Below are 13,426 nucleotides of genomic sequence, written 5' to 3'. Positions count from 1 at the left end.
ATAGACGGGCGTGGTTTCAGCAACCAGGCACCTCAGCTTCACCCATGTCCTGCCTTTTTGCCCATTTTTGAGTATCCGTGAGTGACGCTCGGTGACTGCCAAGATGGCGGCGGTCGGCTCCGCCCACTTTAGGCTTCAAAAATGCTCTTCAGAAACCTACGAGTGACGTCACAGACACTACGTAATAAAACAACGTATCAAACAAAACTAATGTTAAAACAGTTACTTACTTAGACAGACAGTCAGGTGTGAGGTGAAATTTAGTTTTATTAGAAGAAAATTTTGAACATAAAATGAAACTCGTAATAAAGCATACTAATATAATTTATATCATAAAGCAAAGTTGTATACAAGAATAAAACCAGATATTGTTCTTAGGGGAGGAACACCAACTTTGAGTTGATCTGAATCTCACAGATATCTGCTGGTCTTGAAGATAAACTTTATTCATTGTGACTAATTTAGATGTTTCGATAACACTTTCTATGAAGCCCGTATTTATAATACATTATGCATTCATTATAATACCGTAAGAATACCCTTATAATGTATTACAAATACGGGCTTCATAGAAAGTGTTACCGATGTTTCTTATGACAGATTAATATGGAAGAGATGCGGTGTAGCACTTGAAAGCATTGGACCTGAAGCTGAACTACTTAATGTGATCATTTATTTTATGTCTCCGTAGAGAAGGTGACTGAGCGAAACTCTTCCCGCATGCAGTGCAATGATATGGTTTCTCTCCAGTGTGGATCCTCTCATGTGATTTCAGATGTTCTGACCGACTGAATCTCTTGTCGCAGTGTGAACACTTGTAAGGTTTCTCTCCAGTGTGGATCCTCTGGTGCCGTTTCAAATCTTTAGCTGTAATAAAAGTCTTCTCACACTCAAAGCACATATAATCTTTCACACCAGTGTGTGTCTTCTGATGAACTTTTAAACCCTGCAGTTGTGAAAAACTCTTTCCACATAAAGAACATGAATGTGGTTTCTCCTCTGAATGAACTTTCAGGTGAGTCTTCAGGCTTGAAGACCACAAAAATGTTTTTCCACATTGATCACATTCATGCAGCTTCTCTCCAGTGTGGATCTTTATGTGGTCCTTAAGGTTTCCTTTTTGTGTGAAACTCTTCCCGCACTGATCACATGTGAATGGTTTCTCTTCAGTGTGGATGATCATGTGTCTATTGAGACTCTGTTTGTATGTGAAACTCTTTCCACACTGAGTGCAGATGAAACTTTTGTCTTTTCTTTTCAGTGAAGAAATACTTTTAGTCTGTGAGTGAGTTTTTTCTCCAGTTTTGACATGATGTTGTTTCTCCTCCATTAGGTCTGAAATTAAAGTGAAAAAAGGTAACAATATAAATAAATTATGTGAAGTGAAAGCAGACAACGGCTACAACAAATTATGATAATTTTGACACATTTTTACAAAATAAGGTACAATTATCTATATTAAAAAATACAGTTACATCCAAAAGTTTCTGTAGTGAGAACTATTCGATGCTTAATCAAATCCACAATTATAATATTATATTATAAACATAATAATATAACATAATATTAATACACTATACTAAAAAATATTATGTAATTAATAATTATTTTTCACTAAAACTGGCCAATATTTTTCACTCAACACAATTTCCATTCCATTTCTTCCTTTTTAAAGCATTTTCTTTTTAATGGCAACATCCAGGAAGTGACATCATTTGAACATTTGAGTTTCAGTCCCTATTTTATACCCTCGAGATAGATAGTCTCCCCTATATTATTTCACAAGTTCACCTGCCCATTCAGCCCTGCCAGACAATGGTAAAACAAACTTGTCCACGAAGGAGGCTCGAACCCCAGGCTCGGCTCAAGCACTGAGTAAGAAGCCCCTGGAAGAATTGTCGCTGGAACGGATCAATGACTGCTGCTTATATACGGCCGTAGCAGTGATTGACAGGACTGAATGATTAGGCTCCTCCCGAACCTGCGTTTGGGAACTTAAAGGAACACTCCACTTTTTTTGGAAATAGGCTCATTCTCCAACTCCCCCAATGATAACAAGTTGAGTTTTACCGTTTTTGAATCCATTCAGTCGATCTCCGGGTCTGGCGATAGCACTTTTAGCATAGCTTAGCATAGATCATTGAATCCGATTAGACCAGTAGCATCGCGTTCAAAAATGACCAAAGAGTTTCGATATTTGTCCTATTTAAAACTTGACTCTTCTGTAGTTATATCGTGTACTAAGACCGGCGGAAAATGAAAAGTTGCGATTTTCTAGGCTGATATGATTAGGAACTACTCTCATTCTGGCGTAATAATCAAGGAACTTTGCTGCTGTACCATGGCCGCAGCAGGCGCAGTGATATTACGCAGCGCCTGAAAGTAGTCCCCAGCTATATTATAACTAGTTACCTACCTACCGGAGATCGGCTGAATGGATTCAAAAACGGTAAAACTCAACTTATTAACTCTGGGGGAGTTGGAGAATGAGCCTATTTCCAAAAAAAGTGGAGTGTTCCTTTAATTTATTGATTTAATGTTTCCCCTTCATTTTTTTACAACACTTAAGGTATTTTTATAAACACAAAATCTGATGAACTGCTGATAACTTTAAATGTTCTTCAGCCTCACTGATGAAGGATCAAGAATAAACACCAACCTGTTTGTTCTTCAGTATGTTTCATTCTGCAGGGTTCTGGATCTCTCATGTTCTCTCTGTCCTTCAATAAACTCTGTCTCTGCAGATTTCACTTCTTCCTGATGCTCTGATGCTCGTCTTCACTTGTAGACTGATGGGAATATTCCAGCATTTATTGCTGAACTGCAGTGGGAGGAGCTTCACTGAAGGTGTGCTTGTTGTGGGAGGAGCTTCACTGAAGCTGTGATTGTTGTGGGAGGAGCTTCACTGAAGGTGTGATTGTTGTGGGAGGAGCTTCACTGAAGGAGGAGCAGATCTGCCAAAGTTTGATAGTTAGTTTTTCTACTAATTCACATATTAGCATTTATGTTTACCTTCTATTTATAGTAAAATATCTGAATACAAATTCACACAAGCATTTCTATTTGTCCGTAAGATTTTTACATTTAATATTTACAAATATTACAATTTTAAGAATAAAATCAAAAGAATAAACAGAAGTACAGTTATGTAACCAACAAAAATCAGTGTTTCCATAATTCCTTCCAATTGAGTTTAAAGCTTTGCTCATTAGTTTTTACTTTTGTTTTGTTTTACATTAAACAGTTTAACACAGACTAATGAAATAAATGCTGTTAGGACATCTGTATCTTGTATATATCATAATAGTGACTGCATAGTTTAAGTCTGATGATAAGAATTAAATGAACTTTAACTGGCCATTTACAGGAGATCAGCATAATGAATGAGGTGAAAACAGGAGCTATTATCATGAAACAGAGGATTTTCAGCAGCTCTATTATTATTGATGAGCTTCAGACTATAAACACTCATTAAACAAGCCATTCAGGATCAGCAGCAGATCATCTCACTTTATTCTGAGTGCTTTCCATTAGAAAAACAGCTCTATTGAAAAAAAACATACTTCTCACACTGACATGACTGACACACTCATCTTTACAGTTTCTGTTTGCAGTCCTATTCAAATATAAAAACGTAAAGTAATTAAAACTATTTAATTGAATTTTTTTTACAATTTTACAAAAAAAACCCGGAAAAAAACTAACATTAAAATCGCATCAGCAAATATTGAGATTGTTTCCTATTAATTTCCCTCACAGATTCATACTTTAGCTTTCAAAACACTGAAACAATCATACACGAATGTACAGAAAACAAACACTGGAAGAAAATGAAAAAAATCGCTCATGAATTTAAATAAAAAAATGATTATTTTGGCGTTTGATGGAAAAAAAAAATGCATTTCCATCAGCAAAGCACCACAGCAATCATTGCTATTGTCGTCACACGTGCAACACATCTAACACACAGTACATTTTTCTCTAAATATACTCATTACCAAACAGTTACAGTCATAGAAATGACATTAATTACTTTCATTACATTTTAATAACCAACATACAGAAAGGAGCAAAAAGACACGCTTACCCATTGTAGCTTCACTCCTATTCTGATGAACTACGGCGGGCGCTCAGGGACAAAATACCAAACCTCTGCAATATTTGAACCACCAGGAGGCACTCAAACACTATTTCATTTAGTTTAGAGCCTAATTTCATGGAATTCAACACAATGAATTATTATAATCTTTATTCAATTTTTGGTTCCGTTACATCAACAGACTTCAGCAAACGAGACGATCAGCTATTGTGACATTTGCAGCCATCACCACAGCATTTCAGTCCTTCTTGAGACATGGGGCAAAACATGTCCAGCAATTGTAACTGCTATCAGGTTTAAAAAATAAAAATATTTTCAATTGTAAATGTTATGGGGATTAATAATAGAATGTATTCAATTTAATTGTATCATTATTATGTGAAATCTATGTCACTTATTGTCTTCTCACCACATCTAAAACAGTGTGTCCACAGAGAAGGGTTCAATTATTCATATGCTATAAAATGGATAAAAATGTTTTGTTTGATTTTTTTTTTATGATAAAAAAGGAGCTTGTTTTATCAAAAGCAACACTTAATAATATTTCATATCAAAGCAAGGTTGTTTTTCAGTGGCACATGCATGTTTCATAAGGTTTCAAAGTTGTGTCCCCACTTTTTATCAACACCGTCAGACATTGATTAAAATGTAATAAAATCAGGGAATATCAGGGGCAGCTGTCGCTCTAAAGGACCCCCTCGCCACAGTCTTCCTCTGCAGAGTACATCTCTGTCAGACAGACTCTGGTCAGTTTTATAGTTTTAGAATATTTTAAATCCTAATGTTAATATTTCCTGGTCACAACCATGATATGTCAACACCATCTTCCAATTTCTGAGGAAATTATTTGAAATATTTAGATCATTTTATTCTCCTGAAGCAGGTTCCATTAGCATCAACAGAAAAACAAAATGGCTACTACATGAACTCTATTTGTTTTGTGAAAGAAACACCAAATTTGTCAACACCGTCAGATGTCACCACCATAAGATTTTGTGTTCCAATGATATATCAAAATACTTAAATGTGACTCTTGAAAAGCTTTATAAACAATAACATACTCACTGTTTGTTGTGTTTGTTTTATTACAGTAATTGACGGATTCAGTGTATTTGATAGTTAACATGACTACAAATTCAGGTTTTCGTCACCACCGTCAGATGTGTCAACTCCGTCAGTTGAATATTTTGATAATATTTCATTATGATATGTTATATTTGTTGTGGAATTGTTGGTCACATGTGGAGGTGTAATCTGTCTGCTAACATGAGAATGTGTTTTGAAATGATAAAAACATCTTGAATGCTGTTAAAGATAAAGTTGAAATTATATTACACAGTCCAAGGTAAAAAAGCATATTTTGTTAAAAAAAGAGAAAAGTTGGGAGGTTGTATCAAAGCATAGCTCAGTAGCTTAGTACATATAAGATACATAAATGTAGTTTCATTTGTCTGAGTACAAGGTTTATTTTTTTCAATTTTGCATCCTGTTTTGTCCCACTTCTCAAGAATGACTGAAATAAAAGAAACAATGTTAACACAATAAGATGTAATAATGTAACTCTGTACAATGTTATTTTGGTCGCAGTGCCATGAATTAGAAGCACGTTAACTGCATGACTTCATTGACACCGGCGCAACTATAGGTTAAAGAGATTAAAATACACGTACACAAGTTAACAGGTTAAAGTATCAGTTTTTATGTTAATATTTTTTTCATCATACTGTTGAACCTGACAGTATTTTCTCTCTTGTTATTTCATAGGGAGCTTCAAAGAAGACAGAGAAAGTTAGAGTCAGCTGTGACCTGAAGGAGTGAAAATGCATGTGCCCTGAGTTTATCGGTATCTTTATGTTCACTGGGTAAAAATGAAAAACTAAATAAACAAAGTAAAAAAATAATTTGGCTGATTCCCCAAGGTTTCTATAGATATCGCGATATATCGATATCGTGAATTATTTTGGCCACAATAACCGTGGTGTGAAAAATCCAATATCGTGACGGCCCAATGGTAGACGATCACAAATGAGCCAAATTCTGTTTAAAACTACAAAATACTATAAGACAACGAATCAAACACAATGTTAAAACAGCTACTGACATAGACAGACAGTCAGGTGTGAGGTGAAATTTAGTTTATTAGGCTTTTAAAAGCTTTATCGGGAAATGTAGGCCTAATTATGGAAAGCCCCAAAAGCAGTCATAATATTCCATGGCTTTTAAATGTAACTAAAATTATGAAATTATTCATTCATGACGCAAGAAAAATCAGCAGACAATAAAAGTTTAATAGACTACTTGAAGCAAATATAAAGTAAAATCTCTCTTTATTGACTAACAAGATATAAAGCATCTCAAGTGAATAAAAGTGAAGATGGATCAGATGCAAACCTACATGACAGAATATCTTACACCTGCATTTTGTAAAACACACCCTAAGAGGAAGAATAACTAATTGTTTTAAAAACAGCAGTGAAGATGAAATTAAAAGTAAATCCGCCTCTTTTTCAGCTTAATGAACAAGAACATTTTGAATCTGTAAAAACCTTTTACAAACATGCATTAGAAGAGAATTTTCAACATAAAATGAAACTCGTAATAAAGCATACTAATATAATTTATATCATAAAGCAAAGTTGTGTACAAGAATAAAACTTTAGATATTGTTCTTAGGGGAGAAATTCCATCTTTGAGTTGATCTGAATCTCACAGAAACTGCTGGTCTTGAAGATTAACTTTATTCACTGTGACTAATTTAGATGATGTTTCTTATGACAGATTAATATGGAAGAGATGCGGTGTAGCACTTGAAAGCAGTGGACCTGAAGATAAACTACTTAATGTGATTGTTTATTTTATGTCTCCGTAGATTAGACGAATGAGTGAAACTCTTCCCGCATGCAGTGCAGTGATACGGTTTCTCTCCAGTGTGAATCCTCTCATGTGATTTCAGATGTTCTGACCGACTGAATCTCTTGTCGCAGTGTGAACACTTGTAAGGTTTCTCTCCAGTGTGGATCCTCTGGTGCCGTTTCAAATCTGCATCTGTAATAAAAGTCTTCTCACACTCAAAGCACATGTAATCTCTCACACCAGTGTGTATCTTCTGATGAAGTTTTAAATTATTCAGTTGTGAAAAACTCTTTCCACATAAATAACATGAATGTGGTTTCTCCTTCGTATGAACTCTCAGGTGTCTGTTCAGGTTTGAAGCCCATGAAAATGATTTTCCACATTGATTACATTCATGCAGTTTCTCTTCAGTGTGGATGATAATGTGGTCCTTAAGGATCCCTTTTTGTGTGAAACCCTTCCCGCACTGATCACATGTGAACGGTTTCTCTCCAGTGTGGATCCTCATGTGAACATTGAGACTCTGTTTGAATGTCACAATCTTCCCACACTGAGTGCAGGTGAAACTTTTCTTGTCTTTTCTTTTCAGTAAAGAAATACTTTCGGTCTGTGAGCGAATCTTTTCTCCAGTTTTGACATGCTGTTGTTTCTCCTCCATTAGGCCTGAAATTAAAGTTTAAAAATGTACCATTATAAATAAATCATGTGAAGTGAAAGCAGACAACGGCTACAACAAATTATGATAATTTTGACACATTTTTACAAAATAAGCTACAATTATCTATATTAAAAAATACAGACACAAATCCAATGTTTCTGTAGTGAGAAATAGTTGATGCTTGATCAACTCCACAATTATAATATTAACATTAATATACTATTAATATATATATATATACACAAAGTGGTGTGAAAAATTGTTGGCCCCCTTCCTGAATGTTTATTTTTTTGCATGTTTGTCACACTTTAATGTTTCAGATCAAACAAATTTAAATATTAATAAAAAATAACACACCCACATGGCCCTGTGTGAAAAAGTGCTTGCCCCCTAAACCTAATAACTGGTTGGGCCACCCTTAGCAGCAACAACTGCAATCAAGCATTTGCGATAACTTGTAATGAGTCTGTTACAGCGCTATGGAGGAATTTTGGCCCACTCTTCTTTGCAGAATTGTAATTTTTAAGGTCATGCCACAGCATCTCAATAGGATTCAGGTCAGGACTTTGACTAGGCTATTCCAAAGTCTTCATTTTGTTTTTCTTCAGCCATTCAGAGGTGGACTTTCTGGTGTGTTTTGGATCATTGTCCTGCTGCAGAACCCAAGTTCGCTTTAGCTTGAGGTCACAAACAGATGGCCGGACATTGACCTTCAAGATTTTTTGGTGGACAGCAGATGTCGCCACAGATGGCAGCCATGGTTTGTCGCTGCTTGGTACTTGTTCTTTTTTTGTTTGTTTGTCCTGTCTTAAGCAACTTTTACCCGATCAGCTTTACTAGAAACGAACTCCTGGACATCAGAAATGGCACACCAAATAACTTTCTGCCTACATTTGAGCATTCATACGTTTTACTGGACATTCACGGAAACCTGGCTGAACGGAGCCATCTAACGGGCTTCCAGCTGTTCAGAGCGGACCGCGTCACCGAGTCCTCGGGGAAAACGAGAGGCGGTGGATTATGTTTTTATATCAATGAAGGCTGGTGTACAGACGTGACAGTTTTAAAGAACATGTGCTGCCCAAATTTGGAAGCTCTCTTTATTAACTGTAAGCCTTTTTATTCACCGCGGGAGTTTTCCTCATTTATTCTGGCGAGTGTGTACATTCTTTCTGACACGCGCGTGAGCCCGGCGCTAGAACTGCTGGCCGATCAAATCACACACACAGAGCAGCGTTATCCGGACTCTTTCATTATCATTCTCCGTGATTTTAATAAAGCTAATCTCACCCGTGAACTGCCTAAATATAGACAGCACATCACATGCCCCACCAGAGACAGAAATATACTGGACCACTGCTACACTGTCTTAAAGGATGCATATCACTCTCTTCCCCGTGCAGCGCTGGGACTCTCTGATCACTGTATGAATGCTCATATATCTCATGCGATATGCATGCGCATCTCATCAGTAAAGCCGGTTCCTTGATTAGCGGTAAATCTCCATCACCTGCTTTCAATTGGAGCGGTATTTAATACACAGAGCCGTAGTTCATTTACAAGCTAGGCGATATCGCATTCATTATCGAAGGCGATTCATCTGCAATAATGAACTCGATATTCTACATCAGTGTGGAAAGGCCTGAAAGCCATCACACGCTACAAGACCCCATCCCCCAGCACTGAGGCCAATCAACAACTGGCTGAAGACCTGAACGAGTTCTACTGCAGGTTTGAAAAGACTGGTCTGACACCCCACACCCGCTCCGACCGTCTCACAGCACAGCCATCCACACCCTCACCCTCCCTCCCCCCTACTGTTTCTCAGCCTGTACTCAAGATCTGTGAAGATGATGTATGCAAAGTCTTCAGAAAGCAGAAGATAAGGAAAGCCAAAGGCCCAGACGGTGTCTCTCCAGCCTGCCTCAAAGCCTGTGCTGTCCAGCTATCATCCATCTTCACATTGATCTTCAACAGATCACTAGAGCTGTGTGAAGTCCCCTCCTGCTTCAAATGTTCCACCATCATCCCTGTACCCAAGAAACCAAAAATCACAGGATTTAATGATTTTAACATCTGTGGTCATGAAGTCATTTGAGAGACTGGTGTTGGCCCACCTGAAGGACATTACTGGACCCTTGCCGGACCCCCTGCAGTTTGCTTACCGGGCAAACAGATCTGTGGATGATGCAGTTAATATGGGACTGCACTACATCCTGCAACATCTGGACAAACCAGGGATGTATGCAAGGATCTTGTTTGTGGACTTCAGCTCCGCTTTCAACACCATCATCCCGGACACCCTTCAGAACAAACTGACTCAGCTCTCTGTACCCACCTCCATCTGTCAGTGGATCACCAGCTTCCTGACAGACAGGCAGCAGCTAGTGAGGCTGGGAAAACTCTCATCCAGCACCCGCACCATCAGCACTGGTTCAGATCTCTGTGCACTAGAACATCTAGGCATAAAAACAGTTTTTTCCCCCATACCATCTCCAGCTTAAATAGCTAACACATGGATCATTACCTGTGTTCTGTAATTCATTCTCCATCTTTAATAATTGCCTCTTTCTCAAGTATTATGTAAATACATATACATATCTGTTTATTTATACAGCTGTATATAGAGTAAATAATGCACAAATCTGTACATAAATCTATTGTTCCAGATTCATACACATTATTATTATTATTATTATTATTATTATTATTATCTATTGTTAAGTCTTACTATTTAAATGTTTTTTTCTGTTCTCATGTCAGATGTGTATGTATGTATGTATTTATGTACCAGGAGCACCTTAAAAAAAACCCACAACAAATTCCTTGTGTGTTTGCGCACACCTGGCGAATAAAGCTAATTCTGATTCCGATTCTGAATTCATGGTTCCATTTATCACAGCAAGCCTTCCAGGTCCTGAAGCAGCAAAACAGCCCCAGACCATCGCATTACCACCACCATATTTTACTGTTGGTATGATGTTCTTTTTCTGAAATGCTGTGTTACTTTTACGCCAGATGTAATGGGACACACACCTTCCAAAAAGTTAAACTTTTGTCTCGTCAGTCCACAAAGTATTTTCCCAAAAGTCTTGGGGATCATCAAGATGTTTTCTGGCAAAACTGAGATGAGCCTTTGTGTTCTTTTTGCTCAGCAGCGGTTTTCGTCTGTCTGACCATGAGCTGAGCATTGCAGAGAGAGTGATCGAGATTATGAAGCCTCTGAAAAAGGTCACAACAATACTGAGCACTGAAACAACACCTTCAGTTTCCATGATCTTACCATTAAAAAAAATGATCTTGGAATCCATGAAACAAAATGATGATGATATTCCCACTGCCAGGGAAATCAAGCAAACCATCAGTGAAAATCAGCAAACAAGGTATTCTTCAGACCCTGGTCTTGAGGAAGTGCACTGTACTTGATCCGCGTTTCAAGACACTTCCTCATCTTGATCCAGCCTATCAACAGAGAATCTATGAAGATATCCTCATCACTGAAGTTCTGAGCACAGCACAACAGGTATGTACAATTTACTATCTTTATATTTTCTTTCATTACAACACATTAATGCTGTTACAATGTTCACTGAACTCACTAATTAGCCTTTTCTGTTATTTTTCTGCAGGGTGAGACCAGAGAGACTACAGAGGCCAGTCCGTACAGAAAACAAACAATGGAAGAAAATGAAAGAAAAAAAAAAACGCCTATGATTCTAAATAAAAAAAAAATTAATTTTGGTATTTTAGCGGTTGATGAAAAAACATGCATCTCACACACCGTTTCCATTAGCAAAGCACTGCAATCATTGCTATAATTGTCGTCAAACATGCAAAACATCTAACACACAGTATATTTTTCTCTTAATATACTCATTACATAAGTTACAGTCATAGAAATTATATTAATTACTTTCATTACATTTTAATAACCAATATACAGGAGGGAGCAAAAAGACGCGCTTACCCATTGTAGCTTCCCTCGTTTTCTGATGAACTACGGCGGGTGCGCAGGGACAAAATACCAAATGTCTGCAATATTTTAACCATCAGGACGCACTCAAACACCATTTAATTTAGTTTAAAGCCTAATTTCATAGAATCCAACTCTGTGAATTATTATAATCTATATTTTCTTTTTGATTCAGTTACATCAACAGACTTCAGCAAACGACACGATCAGCTATTGTGACATTTGCAACCATCACAACAGCATTTATTCATTAATCTGTGATGAACCGTGATTCATGTAGGGTTTGATACATAAATATAATTTTAATTTAGCTCAAAGGGAATCATTTATGATTTTATAGGGAATTTGAACAGAATCACTGTTCTGAGGCTGATCACTGAGTCTTCCGCGATTCACTGAACGAGCCGCATAACATCAACTCTGCACTGGATATTAAAATCCAAAATATAGTGAAAACACTATTAATAAGCACAGTAACAAGGTCGGCAGATTAAGACATTAACTTGTAAGCACAAAACACAAGATACTTCTCTTTTAAATATAAATACGACTTTATTTATATAAACCTAAGACATAAACTAATCTAACATGAACACAAGCATTCACACATTCACACGTTGCAAAAAGAGAGAAAGGATGAGTTTATAGAATGAAAATGTGAAATCCCAAGTTTATAGCAATATGTGCTATCGCATAGACCTGAACAACCATCAATCACTTAATTAACCCTCGCGTTGAGTTTCTCAATGAGGCTAAAATTTATATTAAATGCGCCAGTTCAGTTAGGATCTGGAGTTGTTTTACTTGCGTTGCCTTTGGTTACAGGGATTCCTTTCTGTCGTCGTTGCAGGAAAGGGGTTTTCCCGAGTTGGTGATTGGCTGGAAGTTCAGTAGTCTTTGAAGTGATGTCTTGGGGAGCCAATGGTTGGGCATTAGCTGAGGATGGTCCTGGAGTCAGTTGCTGGTTGAAGTTTGAAGCGGGTGCAGTCGGAGCTGGACTTTGCGGCAAACTTAACTTTTGAACACGAGACTCAACGGAAAGAAAAGAAACTAAAGTAAAAGAATAAAATGAGTAACGAGACTAGGTGGTTTTTCTTCTCATCGTGGTGTTAGGTAGCAACTGGCCTGTAGGCCAGAGCACGCTCAAAGAGCGCTAAAACAGCGTCAAAACACAGTGGCGAGAAGAAGAGAGGAGAAGGGAAGAAGGGAAGAATGGATGGTGTCCTGAGGTTTTAAACTCGGCTTTTGGACACATCCCATCTGGTGTCTTGACCAATTAGATAGGCTATTATCTTAGCTAGGGTTGTTCCTTCCATCATAAATCAGTATGTTATCAGTCACATGGTCTGAATTTTACACACTCTTGCAAAGTATAATTTTGGATGTGATTTCTATAACCAGAATATGATACATTTGACAAAGAATCAGTTGGAAGAAACGTTTCAAGCTAGAATTGTCAAGCTCATACATACCAAACATGAAAAAACCTTAAAGTCATTCAATAGTTATTAAAAAGACATACATAATATGTGCTTAAAACATGATAATCTAATGTGTGGGTTACATACATAATATAGTGTTACACCTAGAAATGTCCTTTTAGGATGATTTTACGTGCATATGAAAAAGAAAGTCTCTGTATAGTTCTGTGGAGATCAAAAGACATGTTCTTTGGACAAAGGAATTTCAGTCTCAGTCTTTGTCTTGTATGTGTGGGGGAAAAGTCAATCTAAAGAAGCTTGTGATTTCTCTTGTGGAACACATGTGATGACCATCTCTTTGACCATTAATCTTGACTATTTACCCCAAATTTGACGATCTCCTTCCTACGTTGGACTTATCA

General features: G+C 37.2%; 1 protein-coding gene across 3 annotated transcripts in view; it reads right to left on the bottom strand.

Annotated features, from left to right (window-relative positions):
- Positions 1–249: 249 nt before the first annotated feature.
- The window catches only part of LOC131530181 (gastrula zinc finger protein XlCGF49.1-like), an 89,002-nt gene continuing 75,825 nt past the window's right edge, over positions 250–13,426 (bottom strand). For 2 of the 3 annotated variants that reach the window (XM_058760347.1, XM_058760348.1), the window contains exon 3: positions 250–1,335. In XM_058760347.1, coding sequence (XP_058616330.1) covers positions 656–1,335 — 680 coding nt within the window. In that variant the 3' untranslated portion in view covers positions 250–655. Of the gene's footprint in view, positions 1,336–2,659; positions 2,801–13,426 lie in introns of those variants that run through there. The other variant, XM_058760346.1, reaches the window with a different exon arrangement.

The sequence above is a fragment of the Onychostoma macrolepis genome, chromosome 22, assembly GCF_012432095.1.
Source record: "Onychostoma macrolepis isolate SWU-2019 chromosome 22, ASM1243209v1, whole genome shotgun sequence".
In the NCBI taxonomy this organism is placed as follows: domain Eukaryota; kingdom Metazoa; phylum Chordata; class Actinopteri; order Cypriniformes; family Cyprinidae; genus Onychostoma; species Onychostoma macrolepis.
Note: the sequence above shows the minus strand (reverse complement) of the source record. Positions and strands in the feature narration are given on the sequence as shown.